The sequence below is a fragment of the Hypanus sabinus genome, chromosome 24 (assembly GCF_030144855.1).
Source record: "Hypanus sabinus isolate sHypSab1 chromosome 24, sHypSab1.hap1, whole genome shotgun sequence".
NCBI lineage: Eukaryota > Metazoa > Chordata > Chondrichthyes > Myliobatiformes > Dasyatidae > Hypanus > Hypanus sabinus.
This window is the reverse complement of record NC_082729.1, coordinates 28,413,751-28,432,476: the sequence shown is the minus strand read 5'-3', so window position 1 is coordinate 28,432,476 and position 18,726 is coordinate 28,413,751. Positions and strand designations below refer to the sequence as shown.

Below are 18,726 nucleotides of genomic sequence, written 5' to 3'. Positions count from 1 at the left end.
CTCAGTGTCTGACCCAGGGAGTGTGTGATGGGACGGTGTGGAGGGAGATTCACTCTGTGTCTGACCCCGGGAGTGTGTGATGGGACGGTGTGGAGGGAGATTCACTCTGTGTCTGACCCTGGGAGCGTGTGATGGGACGGTGTGGAGGGAGATTCACTCAGTGTCTGACCCTGGGAGCGTGTGATGGGACGGTGTGGAGGGAGATTCACTCAGTGTCTGACCCAGGGAGTGTGTGATGGGACAGTGTGAAGGGAGATTCACTCTGTGTCTGACCCCAGGAGTGTGTGATGGGACGGTGTGGAGGGAGATTTACTCAGTGACTGACCCAGGGAGTGTGTGATGGGATGGTGTGGAGGGAGATTCACTCAGTGTCTGACCCCGGGAGTGTGTGATGGGACGGTGTGGAGGGAGTTTCACTCTGTGTCTGACCCCAGGAGTATGTGATGGGACGGTGTGGAGGGAGTTTCATTCTGTGTCTGACCCTGGGAGTGTATGATGGGACGGGGTGGAGGGAGCTTCACTCTGTGTCTCACCCCGGGAGTATGTGATGAGACGGTGTGGAGGGAACTTCATTCTGTGTCTGACCCCGGGAGTGTGTGATGGGACAGTGTGGAGGGAGATTCACTCTGTGTCTGACCCCGGGAGTGTGTGATGGGACGGTGTGGAGGGAGATTCACTCTGTGTCTGACACTGGGAGCGTGTGATGGGACGGTGTGGAGGGAGATTCACTCAGTGTCTGACCCAGGGAGTGTGTGATGGGACGGTGTGGAGGGAGATTCACTCTGTGTCTGACCCCGGGAGTGTGTGATGGGACGGTGTGGAGGGAGATTCACTCTGTGTCTGACCCTGGGAGCGTGTGATGGGACGGTGTGGAGGGAGATTCACTCAGTGTCTGACCCAGGGAGTGTGTGATGGGACAGTGTGAAGGGAGATTCACTCTGTGTCTGACCCCAGGAGTGTGTGATGGGACGGTGTGAAGGGAGATTCACTCTGTGTCTGACCCCAGGAGTGTGTGATGGGACTGTGTGGAGGGAGGTTCACTCAGTGTCTGACCCCGGGAGTGCGTGATGGGACGGTGTGGAGGGAGTTTCACTCTGTGTCTGACCCCAGGAGTATGTGATGGGACGGTGTGGAGGGAGTTTCATTCTGTGTCTGACCCTGGGAGTGTATGATGGGACGGGGTGGAGGGAGCTTCACTCTGTGTCTCACCCCGGGAGTATGTGATGAGACGGTGTGGAGGGAACTTCATTCTGTGTCTGACCCCGGGAGTGTGTGATGGAAAGGTGTGGAGGGAGATTCACTCTGTGTCTGACCCCTGGAGTTTGTGATGGGACATTGTGGAGGGAGCTTCACTCTGTGTCTGACCCCGGGAGTGTGTGATGGGACGGTGTGGAAGGAAATTCACTCTGTCTGACCCCGGGAGAGTGTGATGGGACGGTGTGGAGGGAACTTCATTCTGTGTCTGACCCCAGCAATGTGCGATGCGACGGTGTGGAGGGAGCTTCACTCTGTGTCTGACCCCGGGAGTGTGTGATGGGACGGGGTGGAGGGAGCTTCACTCTGTCTGACCCCGGGAGTGTGTGATGGGACAGTGTGGAGGGAGCTTCACTCTGTGTCTGACCCTGGGAGCGTGTGATGGGACGGTGTGGAGGGAGATTCACTTAGTGTCTGACCCAGGGAGTGTGTGATGGGACAGTGTGAAGGGAGATTCACTCTGTGTCTGACCCCAGGAGTGTGTGATGGGACGGTGTGGAGGGAGATTTACTCAGTGACTGACCCAGGGAGTGTGTGATGGGATGGTGTGGAGGGAGATTCACTCAGTGTCTGACCCCGGGAGTGTGTGATGGGACGGTGTGGAGGGAGTTTCACTCTGTGTCTGACCCCAGGAGTATGTGATGGGACGGTGTGGAGGGAGTTTCATTCTGTGTCTGACCCTGGGAGTGTATGATGGGACGGGGTGGAGGGAGCTTCACTCTGTGTCTCACCCCGGGAGTATGTGATGAGACGGTGTGGAGGGAACTTCATTCTGTGTCTGACCCCGGGAGTGTGTGATGGGACAGTGTGGAGGGAGATTCACTCTGTGTCTGACCCCGGGAGTGTGTGATGGGACGGTGTGGAGGGAGATTCACTCTGTGTCTGACACTGGGAGCGTGTGATGGGACGGTGTGGAGGGAGATTCACTCAGTGTCTGACCCAGGGAGTGTGTGATGGGACGGTGTGGAGGGAGATTCACTCTGTGTCTGACCCCGGGAGTGTGTGATGGGACGGTGTGGAGGGAGATTCACTCAGTGTCTGACCCAGGGAGTGTGTGATGGGACAGTGTGAAGGGAGATTCACTCTGTGTCTGACCCCGGGAGTGTGTGATGGAAAGGTGTGGAGGGAGATTCACTCTGTGTCTGACCCCTGGAGTTTGTGATGGGACATTGTGCAGGGAGCTTCATTCAGTGTCTGACCCTGGGAGTGTGTGATGGGACTGTGTGGAGGGAGATTCACTCTGTGTCTGACCCCGGCAATTTGTGATGGGACGTTGTGGAGGGAGCTTCACTCTGGGTCTGACCCCGGGAGTGTGTGATGGGACTGTGTGGAGGGAGATTCACTCTGTGTCTGACCCCGGGAGTGTGTGATGGGACGGTGTGGAGGGAGATTCACTCTGTGTCTGACCCCGGGAGTGTGTGATGCGACGGTGTGGAGGGAGCTTCACTCTGTCTGACCCTAGGAGTGTGTAATGGGACAGTGTGGAGGGAACTTCATTCTGTGTCTGACCCCGGGACTGTGTGATGGGACGGTGTGGAGGGAGTTTCAGTCTGTGTCTGACCCCTGGAGTTTGTGATGGGACATTGTGCAGGGAGCTTCATTCAGTGTCTGACCCCGGGAGTGTGTGATGGGACTGTGTGGAGGGAGATTCACTCTGTGTCTGACCCCTGGAGTTTGTAATGGGACATTGTGCAGGGAGCTTCATTCAGTGTCTGACCCTGGGAGTGTGTGATGGGACGGGGTGGAGGGAGCTTCATTCTTTGTCTGACCCCAGGAGTGTGTGATGGGACGGTGTGGAGGGAACTTTATTCTGTGTCTGACCCCGGGTGTGTGTGATGGGGCGGTGTGGAGGGAGATTCATTCTGTGTCTGACCTCGGGAGTGTGTGTTGTGATGGTGTGGAGGGAGCTCCTGTCTGTGTCTGACCCCGGGAGTGTGTGATGGGACGGGGTGGAGGGAGCTTCACTCTGTGTCTGACCCCGGGAGTGTGTGATGGGACAGTGGAGGGAGCTTCACTCTGCGTCTGACCCCGGGAGTGTGTGATGAGATGGTGTGGAGGGAGCTTCACTCTGTGTCTGACCCCGTGAGTGTGTGATGGGACGGTGTGGAGGGAGTTTCACTCTGTGGCTGACCCCGGGAGTGTGTGATAGGACGGGGTGGAGGGAGCTTCACTCTGTGTCTGACCCCGGGAGTGTGTGATGGGACGGTGTGGAGGGAGTTTCACTCTGTATCTGACCCCGGGAGTGTGTGATAGGACGGGGTGGAGGGAGTTTCACTCTGTGGCTGACCCCGGGACTGTGTGATGGGATGGGGTGGAGGGAGCTTCACTCTGGGTCTTACCCCGTGAGTGTGTGGTGGGACAGTGGGGAGGTAGATTCAGTGTGTGTCTGACCCCGGGGTGTGTGCTGGGACGGTGTGGATTGGTCTATAGAATGACTCTACCCCAAGTGATGTCCGCTCTCTGTTGCAGTCACCGGTCTTCATGACATTGACGAATACATCCAGGCTCAGCTTCTGCTTGCGGTGAGTTCACCCGCCGATATTTAACAGTTCTCGGCACAGAGACGGTCCGACACTTTGATTCTCTCTGCCGACCTTCAACCAAATGTACTGGAGCGTCTCCACAGTTTGAAACTGCTCCGGGTCTATAGTGCACTGCCAAATCGTTTTGAGGAAATTGTCCTCTTAGTCCAGAGAAACAGTGTGAAGTTGTCTTCAAAGTAGAACTAAGCACGGTGCAGATGATGCACATCACCTTTTTGAGGCAGGACTCATGGTGGGGAGGGGATGTGCCCGTGATGTATTGGGCCGAGTCCGTGACTCTCTGCCGCTCCTGAAATTCCTGCATATTTAAATTCCCAAACCAAACTGTGAGGCCATCAGTCAGGACACTCTCAGTGGTACATCAGATTACTGCAGGGGTTCCCAGCCTCGTTGATGCCATTGACCCCTACCATTAACCAAGGGGTTCGTGGACCCCAGGGTAGGAATCCCTGGAGTAGATGAACCAGAAACCGGTACGGGCCAGGGAGAGCAGCCATGTTGTGATTAGGGGAATGGGGTGAGTTTAAATTAGGGGAATGATTAGCTATTAAAGTAAGTAAGTAATTCTCCAGGTAGTTGGGGCAAATTGCTAGGATATCCTCTGGTTGGCTTACCTCTTGATCTTGCCCTTTTTCCAGGCCTTAAACATCACCACTCACGTGCTGAAACCTGGAGGGACCTTCGTGGCAAAGGTAGGCGTCTGTCAGATCCCACCCGCACGTGCACCCTCCTTACTCCCGCGCTCCCTCACCTCAGCAGATCCTTCTTCACCATCTTTCCCACTCCAGCGCGCTCCCGTTTTGCCCCCCCGCCGTTCCTTCTGCAGTGCTCCCTCCCCACTATCCACCTCTCTCTCAGTTCACTCACCCTGCCCCACTAACCCTCCCTCCGCACCCTCTCTATCGCGCTCCGTCCAGCTCCGTCATGCCCCTTCCCCTCCACTGCCCCTCCTGCGATGTTCCCACTCTGCCATGCTCTCCCTCCCACACCACCCCCGCTGCGGCGCTCCCACCCTACCCACCGACCTGCCCCCTCCCCTCACGCCTCCCCCAGCTCTCACCCTCTGCTTTACAATCCCCACCCCACAGATCTTCCGCGGGAAGGATGTCACCCTCCTGTACTCTCAGCTCCGTCTGTTCTTCAGCGACGTCACCTGCGCCAAACCGCGGAGCAGCCGCAACTCGAGCATCGGTGAGAGCTGGAATTATCACCGCCATTCCACCATTTCCCCTCTTGCTGGGGTACAGATCCTCTCTCCCCCCAGAACTGTGGGTGGGGGGTTAGAATCATGGGGTCACACAGCCCAATGGCCCATGCTGACCAAGGTCCCCATCTAAGACCATAACACATAGGAGCTGAACTTGCTTTGCCTTTCCATCAACTATCCCTCTCAACCCCGTCCTCCTGCCTTCTCTCTGTAACCATCTGCACACTGCCTAATCCTGAGCCTCTGTTTTAAATACACCAAGTTCCTTGCCCTTCACAATCAGCTGTGGCAGTGAATTCCATAGAATCACCACTCAACTGGCTGAAGAGGTTCCTCCTCATCTCTGTTCTAAAGGGACATCCCTTTATTTTGACTCTGTGTCCTCTGCTCCTAGATTCCCTCGCTATGTGAAACATCCTCTCCATGTCCACTTTATCCAGACCTCGTTCTTCTGAGCTCCAGCAAGTACAGGCCCAGAGCCAGCAAATGCTCCTCATACGTTAACAATTTTATTCCCAGAAGCGTTCTCGTGAACCTCTTCTGGATTCTCTCCAGCACGTCATTAGGTAAAAACCCCAAACTGCTCGCAGTACTCCGTGTAGTCTGATCAGTGCCTTATAAAACCTCAGCATCACATCCTCTCTTTTATATTCTTGTCCCCTTGAAATTAATGCTAATGTTGCATTTGCCTTCCTTACCACTGACTCAATCTGCAAGTTAACCTCTAGGGAATCCTGCATGAGGACTCCCAAGTCCCTTTGCACCTCCGATTTTTGAATTTACTCCCCACTTAGAATCTAGTCTGCATTTAGTCCTTCTACCAAAGTGTGTGATCATACACTTCCCGATACTATATTCTATGCTCGTCCCATTTGCCCGTGTCACTTAAGTTTCCTATCCATGTTCCCATCCAAGCATCTTTCAATGTACCTGCTTCATCCTCTTCCTCTTACCAGCCTCTGGGTGGAAAGCATAGGCAGAGTGCCCACCTCCTGATAGAGTGGCTACTGCGTGTACATTCGTGACGGATCCACTTCGTTATGTGAGTTCCAGTCTGGCCATTCTCCTCTGACCTCTCTCATTAACAAGGTGCTTTTGCCCACAGAATTGCCACTCACTGGATTTTTTCCCCCGTTTCTCGTCCATTCTCTGTAAACTGTTGTGTTTCTGAGTTGCTCAAACCACCCCGTCTGGCCCCAACAATCACTCCTTGGTGAAAGTCACTTCAATCACATTTCTTCCCCATTCTGATGTTTGGCTTAAACAACAGCTGAACCTCTTGACCGTGTCAGCATGCTTTTATGCATTGAGTTGCTGCCACCTGATTGGCTGATTAGATATTTGTGTTAATGTACATGTGTATCTCATGAAGTGGCCACTGAGGGTATAACAATACAGGCCCTTTGGCCCACGATGTTGTGCTGTCCCATATAAACCTACTCCATGATCAATCTAACCTTTCCCTCCCACATAGCCCTCCATTTCCTATCATCCATAAGTATCTTAAATGTTCCTAATGTATCTGCCCTCTACCACCATCCCTGTCAATGTGTTCTATGCACACACCACTCTGTAAACTAAAACCCTCCTCCAACATCCCCCCTCTACTTTCCTCCAATCATCTCAAATGGATGTCCTCTAGTACTGGCCATTTCTGCCCTGGGAAAAATTCCTCTGGCTGTCCTTGTATCAACTTGTACACCTCTATCGAGTTGTCCCTCACTTCAGAGAGAAAAGCCTGTTGCTCAACCAATCATCACATACTAATCCAGGCAGCATCCTGGCGAATCTCCTCTGCACCCTCTCTAATCCAGGCAGCATCCTGATGAATCTCCTCTGCACCCACTCTAATCCAGGCAGCATCCTGGTGAATCTCCTCTGCACCCACTCTAATCCAGGCAGCATCCTGGTGAATCTCCTCTGCACCCTCTCTAATCCAGGCAGCGTCCTGGTGAATCTCCTCTGCACCCTCTCTAATCCAGGCAGTGTCCTGGTGAATCTCCTCTGCACCCACTCTAATCCAGGCAGCATCCTGGTGAATCTCCTCTGCACCCTCTCTAATCCAGGCAGCGTCCTGGTGAATCTCCTCTGCACCCTCTCTAATCCAGGCAGCGTCCTGGTGAATCTCCTCTGCACCCTCTCTAATCCAGGCAGCGTCCTGGTGAATCTCCTCTGCACCCTCTCTAATCCAGGCAGCGTCCTGGTGAATCTCCTCTGCACCCTCTCTAATCCAGGCAGCGTCTTGGTGAATCTCCTCTGCACCCTCTCTAATCCAGGCAGCGTCCTGGTGAATCTCCTCTGCACCCTCTCTAATCCAGGCAGCGTCCTGGTGAATCTCCTCTGCACCCTCTGTCAAGCTTCCACATAATGAGGTGACCAGAACTGAACAGAATACCTGAGTGTGGTCTAACCCGGGGTTTATAGAGCTGCAATATTATCTCAGGGCTCTTCAACTCAGTCCCTCAGCTAATGAAGGCCAATACACTGTATGCGTTCTTAACCACTCGATTGCGTCCCAACCCCTTCATTCTATTTGGACACCCCAGCCAACTGGACCCTCTCCCCTCCCCATACTGGCATCTGGATTTCAACCATTTCAGAGACTTGTACAGTACAGAAAAAGGCCCTTCGGCCCACACTGTGCACCTGAGCTAGTCCCATTTACCAGCGAGCAGGGTTCATTCACCCTTCGTACCCATTCACCCTTCGTACCCATTCACCCTTCGTACCCATTCACCAGAGTTTGTACCTTCTTCCCGTTTCCTCCGGGTGCTGCAGTTTTCTCCCACAGTGCAAACAACAATATTCCCAGTTCCCTTCTGTTTCTAAACACTCCCCTGGTTTGATCTCTCCAAGTGATCAAATCTTGACTCGCATCTCCAGCTGATCAAAACCATGCTTTCTCATAACCTGCGACACCACCATCTTAGTATCATCCACAATTGTACTAACCTTGTGCATTCCTGTCCAAGTTGCTTATGCACCACACCAATATCCACTCCGAGAATCAGCCCTCGGCTGTCGCCCTCTGCTTCCTAGCAATAAATTCAATCCATCATCTCCCCCCCCCAATCCACTCGGGAGGGTCAGCTGATATCATTCATAGAACACGACAGCACAGTCCAGGCCTGACAGCCCATAACCTTTCAACCTACTCTTAAGATCAATCTAACCCTCCCCGTCAATGTAGTCCATCCATGTGCCTATCTAGGAGTCTCTTAAAGGCCCTACCACCACCCCTGGAGCTGGAGGTGCCAGGATTGCAGACACAGAGGCTCTTGGGGAGCTGGGGAGAGTGGGAGGGGTTCATTGGGATTGAGGAGGGTCAGGAGTGAAGGACAGAGGGGGTTGAAGATGGACAGAAGGGGTTGAGGAGGGAAGGAGTAAAGGGACAGGGGAATGGGAGGATTGCAGAGAGATAGAGGGGGTCAGGATTGCAAAGGGACAGGTGAGCCCGACACACGGATAATTTGCTGGTAACACGGCTGGACTGCGCAGCGTCCAGGGTCTGTTTTGGGGGGTTGCCAACTGCTGTTTCTGATCTCTCCGCAGAGGCGTTTGTCGTTTGCCGGGGTTACGCACCTCCCCCTGGCTATGTGCCCAATATGTCCAACCCGCTCCTCGACCACTGCTACGGTAGGGAGGGGCGACGGGAGAGGGTCTTCGAGGTGGGAGTACTCTGCTGTGGGAGGGCCACGGAAGGAGTGGGGACGGGGCAGTGTCATGAGAGGGGTGGTAGGGTGTGGCCCTCGGTGCTGTGCTGAAGGACATTACTCGGGAGGGAAGGATTGCCACACTGTGGAAGGGGTGGCAGGGCCGCAGAGGGCAGTCAGTCATTGGTGTGTGCGCATGCCCAGTTGTCAGCTCTCCGCCTCGGGACCCCGCAGAGAAACCTGTACTGTGACCACCCTCCACACCTTCTCCGCTCGGGACTACCCTGCTTCCACAACAGGTTCACCTGTGCATTCTGTGGGCGGGAGGAGGCAGTGTACCACACGTGCATGTGAGAGGTTGCAGCCACTCTCGAGTTTCTCAAGGGGCTACTGCTGAGGTTCTGGCTGCACTTTAGTCCCACGCCCCTCAGTTCGGAGAATGAGGAGGATCTCCTGATGGGCTTGCTCCAAGATGGCCATTCGCGGGTCTAGGCGGTCAAAAGTGAAGGGTGTTACCCGGGCCAACTGCCTGCCCCCTTCCAAGGATATGTTCGTGCCTGGCTATCCTTGGGAGAGGGAGCACACTGTTGCAGTGGGGGTCTTGCATTATAGCCGGTAGTAACCATATTTTAATCTGAGTGTACTGACTGAATGTCTGCACCTTGTAAATAAACTTTTGTAGCTTTTAAAAGTAGCAGGGAGGAGGGATTAGTTGCTATGGTTCTCTACGTCAAGCCTGTAATGTGTGTTGAAGGATGTTATTCAGTAAACCCTCTCTTCCCCCCACCATTCCTCTGCAGATGTGGACTTCAACCAGCTGGAGGGTGCCAACAGGGTCATCGTGCCCTTCCTGGCCTGCGGTGACCTCAGTGCCTACGACTCCGACAAGACCTACCCCCTACAGGTAGGTACAGCCTTCCTCCAGCGTGAATTCCTCGTTCAGCTTCCCGAGCAGTGAGACTCTCTTCCCTACCCACTGACTGTCCATTTCCCTCCCCAACAGCTGAGACCAGCTCTTTGCTTTTGTTTTCTGACACCTTTCACGGTTATTAGTGTCGGTCCTGTTGAGGATTAGTGTGATGTGAGGTCTTGGTAAAAAGGGAGATGAGAGTAGACTCGTATGAGAAGCATTTGATGGCGCTGGGCCCCTGCACACTGGAATCGAGAAGAATTGAATGTTGCAAGGCCTCGATAGATTAGCTGTGGAGAGGATGTTTCCTATGATGGAGGTGTCTAATATCAGAGGAACATCCTTTTAGAATGGAGATGAGGAGGAATTTCACCACCACCCAGTTTTTTTTTGCACCATTCTCTAAACTAGAGCAGGGGTTCCCAACCTTTTTGATGCCATGGATCCCTACCATTAACTGGGAGGTCCATGGACTGTGGGTTAGGAACCCTGCTCTGCAGAGTGTCGTGTGTGAGAAGATGCCAGCAGATCAGCAGTTTCTGAGATACTCAAACCACCCCATCTGGCACCAGCAATCATTCCCCAGTCAAAGTTACTTGGATCACGTCTTCCCCATTCTGATGTTTGGTCTGAACCTCTTGGACCATGTCGGCATGCTTTGATGCATTGAGTTGCTGCTGCGTGATTGGCTGATTAGATATTTACATCAACGTACAGGTGTATCTAATAAACTGGCCACTGAGTATAGGTAGCAAGCGGAGAGAGTGAGTATAGAAAGTGTCCATTTGTTTAGGGAGCTGGCTGGGGGTGACCAATAATTCCTCGAATGAGGTTTGTCTAGCAGCGGATGGAGGAATTGGACCTGATTGAAGCACCCCACACCCCACCGTAGATGTGGAGGTGTTTCCACTGGTGGGAGAGTCTTGAACAAGGGGAACAGAGTCAGGAAATTGAGGTGGGCTGGGGGAGGTGCATAACAATGTCATCTCACAGAACTTCTGGGATTTTTCTACCCACGAGGAGGCTGGATTGTTGGGAAACTCGGGAATGTTTCAGACCAAGAACCATCTTCAGGACTCACTGGGAGGGAGGAAGATTCGAGGGCTGTAGCAGCTGAGGGTAGATTCCCGTTCTGCCGTCGGAGGTCGATGCTTGCGGTGGACGTGAGGGCCGGCGAAGCCACTGTATAAATCTGAGGAAGAAGGAGTCCCATTGCTGGCGGGGCCTCGGGGAGGGAAGCTTATTATGTTCTGTGTTTTCCGCCGAGCATCATGGGCATGCTGCATTTGTGCCAGAATGTGTAGTAACAGTTACAGGCTGCCCAGCACCTCGTGAGGGTATTGTTTGTTAATAGAAACACCACGTGGAATTTGAATTATATAGAACAGCAGGGTAAGCTAGGAGACAGGCCAATGCTCCTGCTCCTGTCCCTATTTATTTTCCACCCAGTTAGAAACAGTTTGCGGTGCCCATCACATTGCCTCAAGTAACCTCTGCCTTTCCTCCTCACTTCCTGCAGCTCGAGCCCGGCCAGGAATACACCTACACTCCCCCGGCACAGCCACCCATCCGACCTCCCTACCAGGAGGCCTGCTACCTCAAGAAGAACAACTTGCTGGCTGCCTGCCAGGCCCTCACGCCCGAGGACACCGTGACCAAAGCACCGGACAGCTTGTGTGTGACTGAGGACGGCCGACAGGGCCCCACGCCCGAGGACACCGAGACCAAAGCACCGGACAGCTTGTGTGTGACTGAGGACGGCCGACAGGGCCCCACGCCCGAGGACACCGAGACCAAAGCACCGGACAGCTTGTGTGTGACTGAGGACGGCCGACAGGGCCCCACGCCCGAGGACACTGAGACCAAAGCACCGGACAGCTTGTGTGTGACCGAGGAAGCATCTCCTCAGCATTTCATGACATAAATGGGGGGGGGGGGATTTACAGAGGTGTTCTCTGAGGCGTGGGGTGGGCTGTAGTTCTCCACTACCACAAAAATGTGACGCATAAATTAATGTTTATTAAAATACACAGTGGTGAACATCTTCACATCTATTTCTACAAACACACGGGCAGTTTCACAGACGGAAATCCCGACGATCTGCCCCCATCACCACTCTTCGCGTTCAACTGCCCTAATGCTGTGGGTGGGTCTGGTCTGCTGTCCGTGTTCATGGAAGCTTGTGTTAAATTAGCAGAGTCAAAATATATTTGTGGGCACACTTCACCCTCATCTCCACAGATCTGGCTCCCTGGGAAGGGGGTGGGAATGGAGACAGGCAACTATTTACAAGGATTGGAGAGCACCAGGTTGAGACCCTGGTGGCAGGAGAAGTGAAGAGGCCTGTGCAATTTTGTTAACCCACTCTCCTACCCCGGTCAGCTCAGTTACCCCGATTCTGCACAGAGAAAGGGCGGGGGGGGGGGGAAGGTTCCCTGTCTCTGTACAGGGTGAGGGGAAGTAGATAAGGAGAGGTTGGAGGATCTGGCTGTGCCCTGCAATCACCCTGAACAGCCAGGTGGGGGAAGTGCTCTGGGATCATGCTGTGATCTCCTCAGTCCCTCCACTCTTTCTAGGGGGAGGATGCAGATTTCCCTGCAGGTTACCGGTTGTAGGGACATCGTCAAGAGGAGAGTCCACACCTTTTGCCCTCCCTAGACCCTCGATCGGGAGGGAGGGAGAGGGAAAGGGGGAGATCCTCGACCACTCGTCCTGGCTGTGGTTACTTCTGCTCCCGGCGCCAGATGATGACCATGCCCCTAGTGTCGCTGGAGGCGAGCAGGCTCTCATCGCAGTTGAAGCTGACGTCCAGCACAGCCCCGCTGTGGCCCTGCAGTTTGTTGACGATGGCACGGGTGGCACGCTCCACGTCGAAGAAGTAGACACACATATCCTCACTGCCTGTGACTGTGGGCGAGAGTCAGGGCAAACCGAATAGTACCAGACTTTGAGACGCAGAGTGAAACCCCCTCTCACCATCCAATCACACTCTCCCAGGGTCAGACACAGAGTGAAACTCCCTCCACACTGTACCATCACACACTCCCGGGGTCAGACACAGAGTGAATCTCCCTCCACACCGTCCCATCACACACTCCCAGGGTCAGGCTGAGAGTGAATCTCCCTCCACACCGTCCCATCACACACTCCCACGGTCAGACAGAGACTGAATCTCCCTCCAGACCGTCCCATCACACACTCCCACGGTCAGACAGAGACTGAATCTCCCTCCAGACCGTCCCATCACACACTCCCGCGGTCAGACACAGAGTGAATCTCCCTCCACACTGTCCCATCACACACTCCTGGGGTCAGACAGAGAGTGAATCTCCCTCCACACCGTCCCATCACACACTCCCAGGGTCAGACTGAGAGTGAATCTCCCTCCACACTGTCCCATCACACACTCCCGGGGTCAGACACAGAGTGAATCTCCCTCTACACCGTCCCATCACACACTCCCGGGGTCAGACACAGAGTGAATCTCCCTCCACACCTTCCCATCACACACTCCCGGGGTCAGACACAGATTGAAGCTCCCTCCACACCGTCCCATCACACACTCCCGGGGTCAGACACAGAGTGAATCTCCCTCCACACTGTCCCATCACACACTCCCGGAGTCAGACACAGTGTGAATCTCCCTTCACACCGTCCCATCACAGACTCCCGGGGTCAGACACAGAGTGGAGCTGTTCTGATTGCGCTGGGAGAAATCGGGGAAAAACTACTTTATGAAGGTCTTGAATGGCTTGGAAATTGGTTTCCAACGTCCCTTGAACTTCTAAGTGAGCGGCTGGTTTAGAGTGGAAGCTTCGTTTGGAGTTTTTCTGCCAGTTTGGACAGGGTTCGTTTACGGCTTCGAACTGCGTAGCACTCTGCTGTGGTGGCTGGCAACTCGCCGTGAAGCAGTTTCGCTCCCAAAACCGGAGGCAAACGACGTTGTTTGTCCCCACTGACATCAGGGCAACCTCCTTCCATCTCTATCGTCGGGATTCTCGTTCGGTGTTGGAGCCGAACCTCGTTTGGGACGTCTCGACCTCTCACGGCCTGGAAGTTTCTACAGGACTAACGGAGCCTTTCCTGGCGTTGGAATTTCTGGCATTGGGCCAGCAAGGTACCGTCGAGTACAAACTTTTCCCGCCATTTACTCAACTCACTCCGAGACTTTATAACCAGCACCACCGTATCATTCTCGGTTCGGACACACAAGTAACATGCCGGACCAGTCTGCGGGGAGTCGCAGGCCTTCGGGGAGTTATGCAAAGGTGGCTGCCTCTCCGGCCTCGGACAACGCCCTGTTTCGGACGGTGAAAGTTGAACGCGGGGTGCAATGTATTTTGCGAACTGGAACTACCCTGGAAAAGTGCGCGGAGGCCATGGAGGACTTGTTGGGGAGAGATGGTGTTTTGGCCGCTGAGAAGGAGTTCGGGAAGGCGGTGTTTTACCTGAGGAATGATGAGTTGGTGCATCGGGCCCTCAGTAGAGGGATCACGGTGGAGAACATCTTTTTACAGATGGAGCTAGTGACAGCTCCCACACAACGCATCGTCCTCGGTCACGTACAGCCTTTCATCCCCAACGAGGACCTGCTTCCCGCATTGGCCCGCTTGGGGCAAGTACGGTCAGAGATAACTGCCATCAGGCACAAATTCAGGAGGCGCACCCTCCGGACCGTAATCTCTTTCCGGCGACAGGTATTCATGACACTGGAACGGAAGGATGAAGTTGAGGGCTGGTTTACTGTCCGGCACGGTGGGGTAGATTATCAGGTGTATTGGAGCTCTGAGCGCCCACGGTGCCATGCGTGCGGGGAGGTGGGGCACTTTCGGAGGGACTGTCCTAGCACCCGAAAACCCAGAGAGTCCACTTCGGGAACCAGTGCCCCAGCTACCTCTGCCCCTGATCCCATCCCTGCTCCAACACCTGTGCCGACCCCTGCTCCTGCCCCTGACCCTGTCTCTAACCCTGCCCCTATTCCTACGTCTGCTCCTATCCCTGTGGTTCAGGCGGGGGATCCTGGGGCTACGTGTGGGGAGGTTCAGGCGAGGGACGGGGTGGAGTCCAGGCGAGGCAAGAAAGCGAGGAAGAAGTCGAAACACGTGAAGAAGTCGGCCCCCGAGACCGCAGAGCTCACGCCCATTTGCCCTGAGGTGGAGGGGGAGACTCGGGGAAGCGTACAGTTGGACGGGGCGATAGGAGCGGAGAGTACCGCGCTGTCGGTGAATTCCGCACCTGTGTGCTCCTCCGGCTTGAAGAGGAGATGGGATTGTTCCCCCAAGAGGGCAGAGAATGTAGATGAGGGGGAGTCCCAGAAAGGGGTGGGGATCCAGGTGGGAGTTGTGTCTAACCCTGAATCCCCAGATGTAGACACCAGTCCTGGGGTGGGTGGTGTGGTTATGCATGAAGCTAGTGCTGGGCCTGTTTGCACGCCTAAAACAGACCTGGAGCCCTCCACCCAGGACTTAGCAGTCAGCGCCTCCCTGGAGGCAAATGTATTAAGTAGTACAGGTGGAGAGGAGACCAGGCTCTCTCACAGTCAGCATCAGGCTGCCAGTGAATCCACTGGGCCAGAGCTGCTGGGGTCCCCTTCATGCCTGTCTCCTGGGGAGGGTGATGTAACCTGCATGCCGACCCCATCAACTAATGGCCTGCAGGGAGTCCCTTGGGATTTTCCCTCCATCGTCGCAACTGTGGGTAAGACTGCTGCGACAGTGGAGCGGGAAGGTATGGGGGAGGTACCCACTGTGCAGTGTAGGTTACAGGGGCAGCCACCTTATATACCACCTGAGGAGGACGGTGGGGGATCTGTCTGCAGTGAGGGGTTGGAGGGGGATTCATTTGACAGCGAGACAATGGACATCCTCACCCCTCCAGAGAAGTCCCCATTGATACCTGTGGAGGAGATCAGAGAGTTTATTCACTCCTCCGTTGGTGCAAAGCATCGGCCTAAACTAGCCTCGCTTCGCTGGCCTAGCATGCTGAGGCTGGTGAAGTCCCTGAGGGTCATCCTCAGACGGAAGGGGAAGGGGAAGAGGAATGCTATGTCAGGGAATGACAGGCGGCAGCTGAAATCCTTCCTGGATGACCTGGTGCGGGACATCAGGATGAAAAGCAGCCTCGCTCCTTCGGGAGATGGTGGGTCACAGGGTAGCGATGGTAGCAGTCGGGCCCGGAAAGCAAAGGATATTCTCGGTTTTCTTCGGGAGAGTGCGGCTGAGGGCGCCATCGCTCTCAGTGGGAAGGGGACTGGTGCTGAGGCCTAGTATGCTCCCGACATGAAGCTTACCATAGCTAGTCTCAATGTAAATGGTAGCAGGGGCTCTCTCCGCAGATATAACAATCTCTCAGTCCTCAGGGACGGGAGATACGCGGTGGGTTTCCTGCAGAAAACCCATACCACCCCGGGGGACGAGTCCGCTTGGCTCCTGGAGTGGCAGGGCGGGGTCTACATGAGTCACCTTAGCTCCAACTCTAGTGGGGTGGCGATCCTGTTGGCCCCAACCTTCCGGCCAGAAATCGTAGGAGTCCAAGATGTTGTGCCCGGCCGTCTGCTCCACCTGGCTGTGCGCCTGGATGGTGTACCGTTACATTTTATCAACGTGTACGCTCCGAGGCGCGGGGTGATGCAGACGCGCCTATTCTGTCAGCTGTCCACCTTGCTGAGTTCCATCGACCCGGGGGACTGCGTCGTCCTCGGGGGAGACTTCAACTGTACCCTCGAGGTGGAGGACCGCTCGGGCCTCCAACGCGACCCGGCATCAGCGAAAAAGTTAAAGGAGCTAGTCGGCTCCTTTGACTTGGTGGACAGCTGGCGGAATCTTCACCCCGACTCTAGCGCCTTCTCCAGAAGATCGAGAGAGGGGGGTTCCCGGATAGACTGCCTGTATATCTCTCGGGCTTATGTCTCCCGCGTGTCGGCGTCCTCCATGCGGCCGGTGTCGTGCTCGGATCATCACCTTGTGTGGATGGAATTTACTCCTCTGCACCCTCGGGTGGGATCCGGGTATCGGCACTTTAACAACCGGCTGCTGGAGGACAGCCGATTCCGGGATTCATTCCGAGCGTTCTGGGCCGCCTGGAGACAGAGACGGAGAGAGTTCTGCTCCCTACGGCTGTGGTGGGATGTGGGCAAGGCCCACATCCGGTTTTTATGTCGGGAGTACACTAGGGGGTCGACAAAGAGGCGGGATTCTGAGATTGAGCGGCTTGAGAGAGCGTTGCTTGACCTGGAGACCCGTCTTGGTTCGACCGGTGGAGACCATCAAACGTGGCAGGAATACCAGGAGAAGAAGGACGCACTCAGGAATCTGCAGCTTCAGCAGTCCCGAGGTGCGTATGTGAGGTCGCGGATCCAAATGCTGCAAGATTTGGACCGCGGCTCACCCTTCGTTGGAGAAGTGGCGGGGAGTTCAAAAGCAGCTGGTGGAGCTATTGGCTGCTGATGGCTCCTCCATCACGGATCCTGACGAAATTATCGAAGAAGTCCGCACTTTCTATCGGTCCTTATTCTCACCGGATCCGTCAAATGCGGGGGCGTGCAGTGAGGTCTGGGAAGATTTGCCAAAGGTCAGCCCTGATGACGCAGCGCGTCTGGACGCCTCCCTGACTGGGGAGGAGCTGTCTGCTGCCCTTCGGCAACTCCGGAGGGGTAAATCCCCTGGCTTAGATGGTCTGAGTGTGGAGTTTTATCAGGCTTTTTGGGATGTCCTGGGGGTCGATTACAGCCTTGTTCTAGAGGAGAGCCTAGCCACCGGGGAATTGCCCCTCTCATGGCGGAGAGCTGTCGTGGTCCTGCTGCCCAAGAAGGGAGACCTTCGCCTGCTAAAGAACTGGCGCCCGGTCTCCCTCTTGTGCACGGACTACAAGATCTTCGCCCGGGCAATGGCCAACCGTCTTGGTTCAGTACTGAGACAGGTGATTCATCCTGACCAATCTTACACAGTCCCGGGCCGCTCCATCCAGGACAATGTCCACCTAGTACGGGACCTGATCCACCTGCACCAGGAGACTGGGACCCCGGCAGCGTTTCTTTCTCTTGACCAGGAGAAGGCGTTTGACCGGGTAGACCACAGTTTCCTGGTGGGCACTCTGCAGGCCTTTGGGCTCGGACCACACTTTGTGGCCCGAGTTCGGCTCCTCTACTCTGCCGCAGAGTGCCTTGTTAAGGTCAATGGATCACTGGCAGCACCCATTCCCTTCAGGAGAGGAGTACGTCAGGGATGCCCCATGTCCGGTCAATTGTACGCGATCTGTGTCGAGCCATTCCTGAGCCTCCTACGGCGAAGGCTGACAGGTCTGGTTCTGCGTGAACCGGACATGGAGGTCGTCCTCTCGCCTACGCCGATGATGTACTTCTCATGATGACAGATCCCAATGACCTGTTGAAGATGCACGAGTGCCAAGACATTTTCTCGGCAGCATCCTCCGCCAGGATCAACTGGGCGAAATGTTCCGGACTCTTAGTGGGTCAGTGGCAGGTGGACTCCCTGCCAGAGGAGATGAGAGCTTTTGAGTGGAGTACTCGGCGTCTCCTCTGTCTGGGAGTCTACCTGAGTCCTTCTGGGGAGACCTGGCTGGCGAACTGGCAGGACCTGGAGATGAAAGTCATGGCCCGGCTGGGGCGCTGGTCAGGCCTTCTCAGGGTGCTTTCCTATCGAGGCAGGGTGGTGGTCATAAACCAGCTGGTGGCCTCCATGTTGTGGTATCGGATGGTCACCTTGGCCCCTCCTGCCCCGTTTGTTGCAAGACTGCAGAGGAAATTAGTGTTCTTCTTCTGGGGCAACAGGAAACACTGGGTCTCTGCAGCGGTCTTGAGTCTCCCAGTGGGAGAGGGCGGACAGTCGCTGGTGTGCGTCCGAACGCAGCTGGCGGCTCTCCGCCTCAGGACTCTGCAGAGATTCCTGTACGCTGAGCACCCTCCCAGGTGGCACGTGTTGGCGACTTTCTTCCTCCAGAGGAGCTGCTGTCTTCATGAAGACATGCGGCTACCACCGGCGGGTGTCAGCCGTACTGCTTTGCGGAGTCTGCCCGGTTTCTATCAGGACCTACTGAGAGTCTGGAACATGGTCACCTCAGGCCGGGAATCCCCTCCTCAGGCGGAGGGCGGGGTCCTGGCCGGCCCTTGCCCTACCTCAGTGGCTGTCGGTGCGGCTCAGT

General features: G+C 55.2%; 2 protein-coding genes across 4 annotated transcripts in view; one reads left to right on the top strand and one right to left on the bottom strand.

The window, feature by feature from the left end:
* ftsj1 (FtsJ RNA 2'-O-methyltransferase 1) overlaps positions 1-11,499 on the top strand; it is a 33,157-nt gene extending 21,658 nt beyond the window's left edge. For all 3 annotated transcript variants that reach the window (XM_059949509.1, XM_059949508.1, XM_059949510.1), the window contains 6 exons: positions 3,724-3,776; positions 4,436-4,489; positions 4,886-4,988; positions 8,557-8,640; positions 9,458-9,561; positions 11,087-11,499. In XM_059949509.1, coding sequence (XP_059805492.1) covers positions 3,724-3,776; positions 4,436-4,489; positions 4,886-4,988; positions 8,557-8,640; positions 9,458-9,561; positions 11,087-11,491 — 803 coding nt within the window. In that variant the 3' untranslated portion in view covers positions 11,492-11,499. The remainder of the gene's footprint in view (positions 1-3,723; positions 3,777-4,435; positions 4,490-4,885; positions 4,989-8,556; positions 8,641-9,457; positions 9,562-11,086) is intronic.
* Positions 11,500-11,566: 67 nt separating this feature from the next.
* Positions 11,567-18,726, bottom strand: part of wdr13 (WD repeat domain 13) — a 32,647-nt gene continuing 25,487 nt past the window's right edge. Inside the window, exon 10 of the mRNA XM_059949507.1 lies at positions 11,567-12,474. Within this exon, the coding sequence (XP_059805490.1) occupies positions 12,290-12,474 (185 nt within the window). The 3' untranslated portion in view covers positions 11,567-12,289. The remainder of the gene's footprint in view (positions 12,475-18,726) is intronic.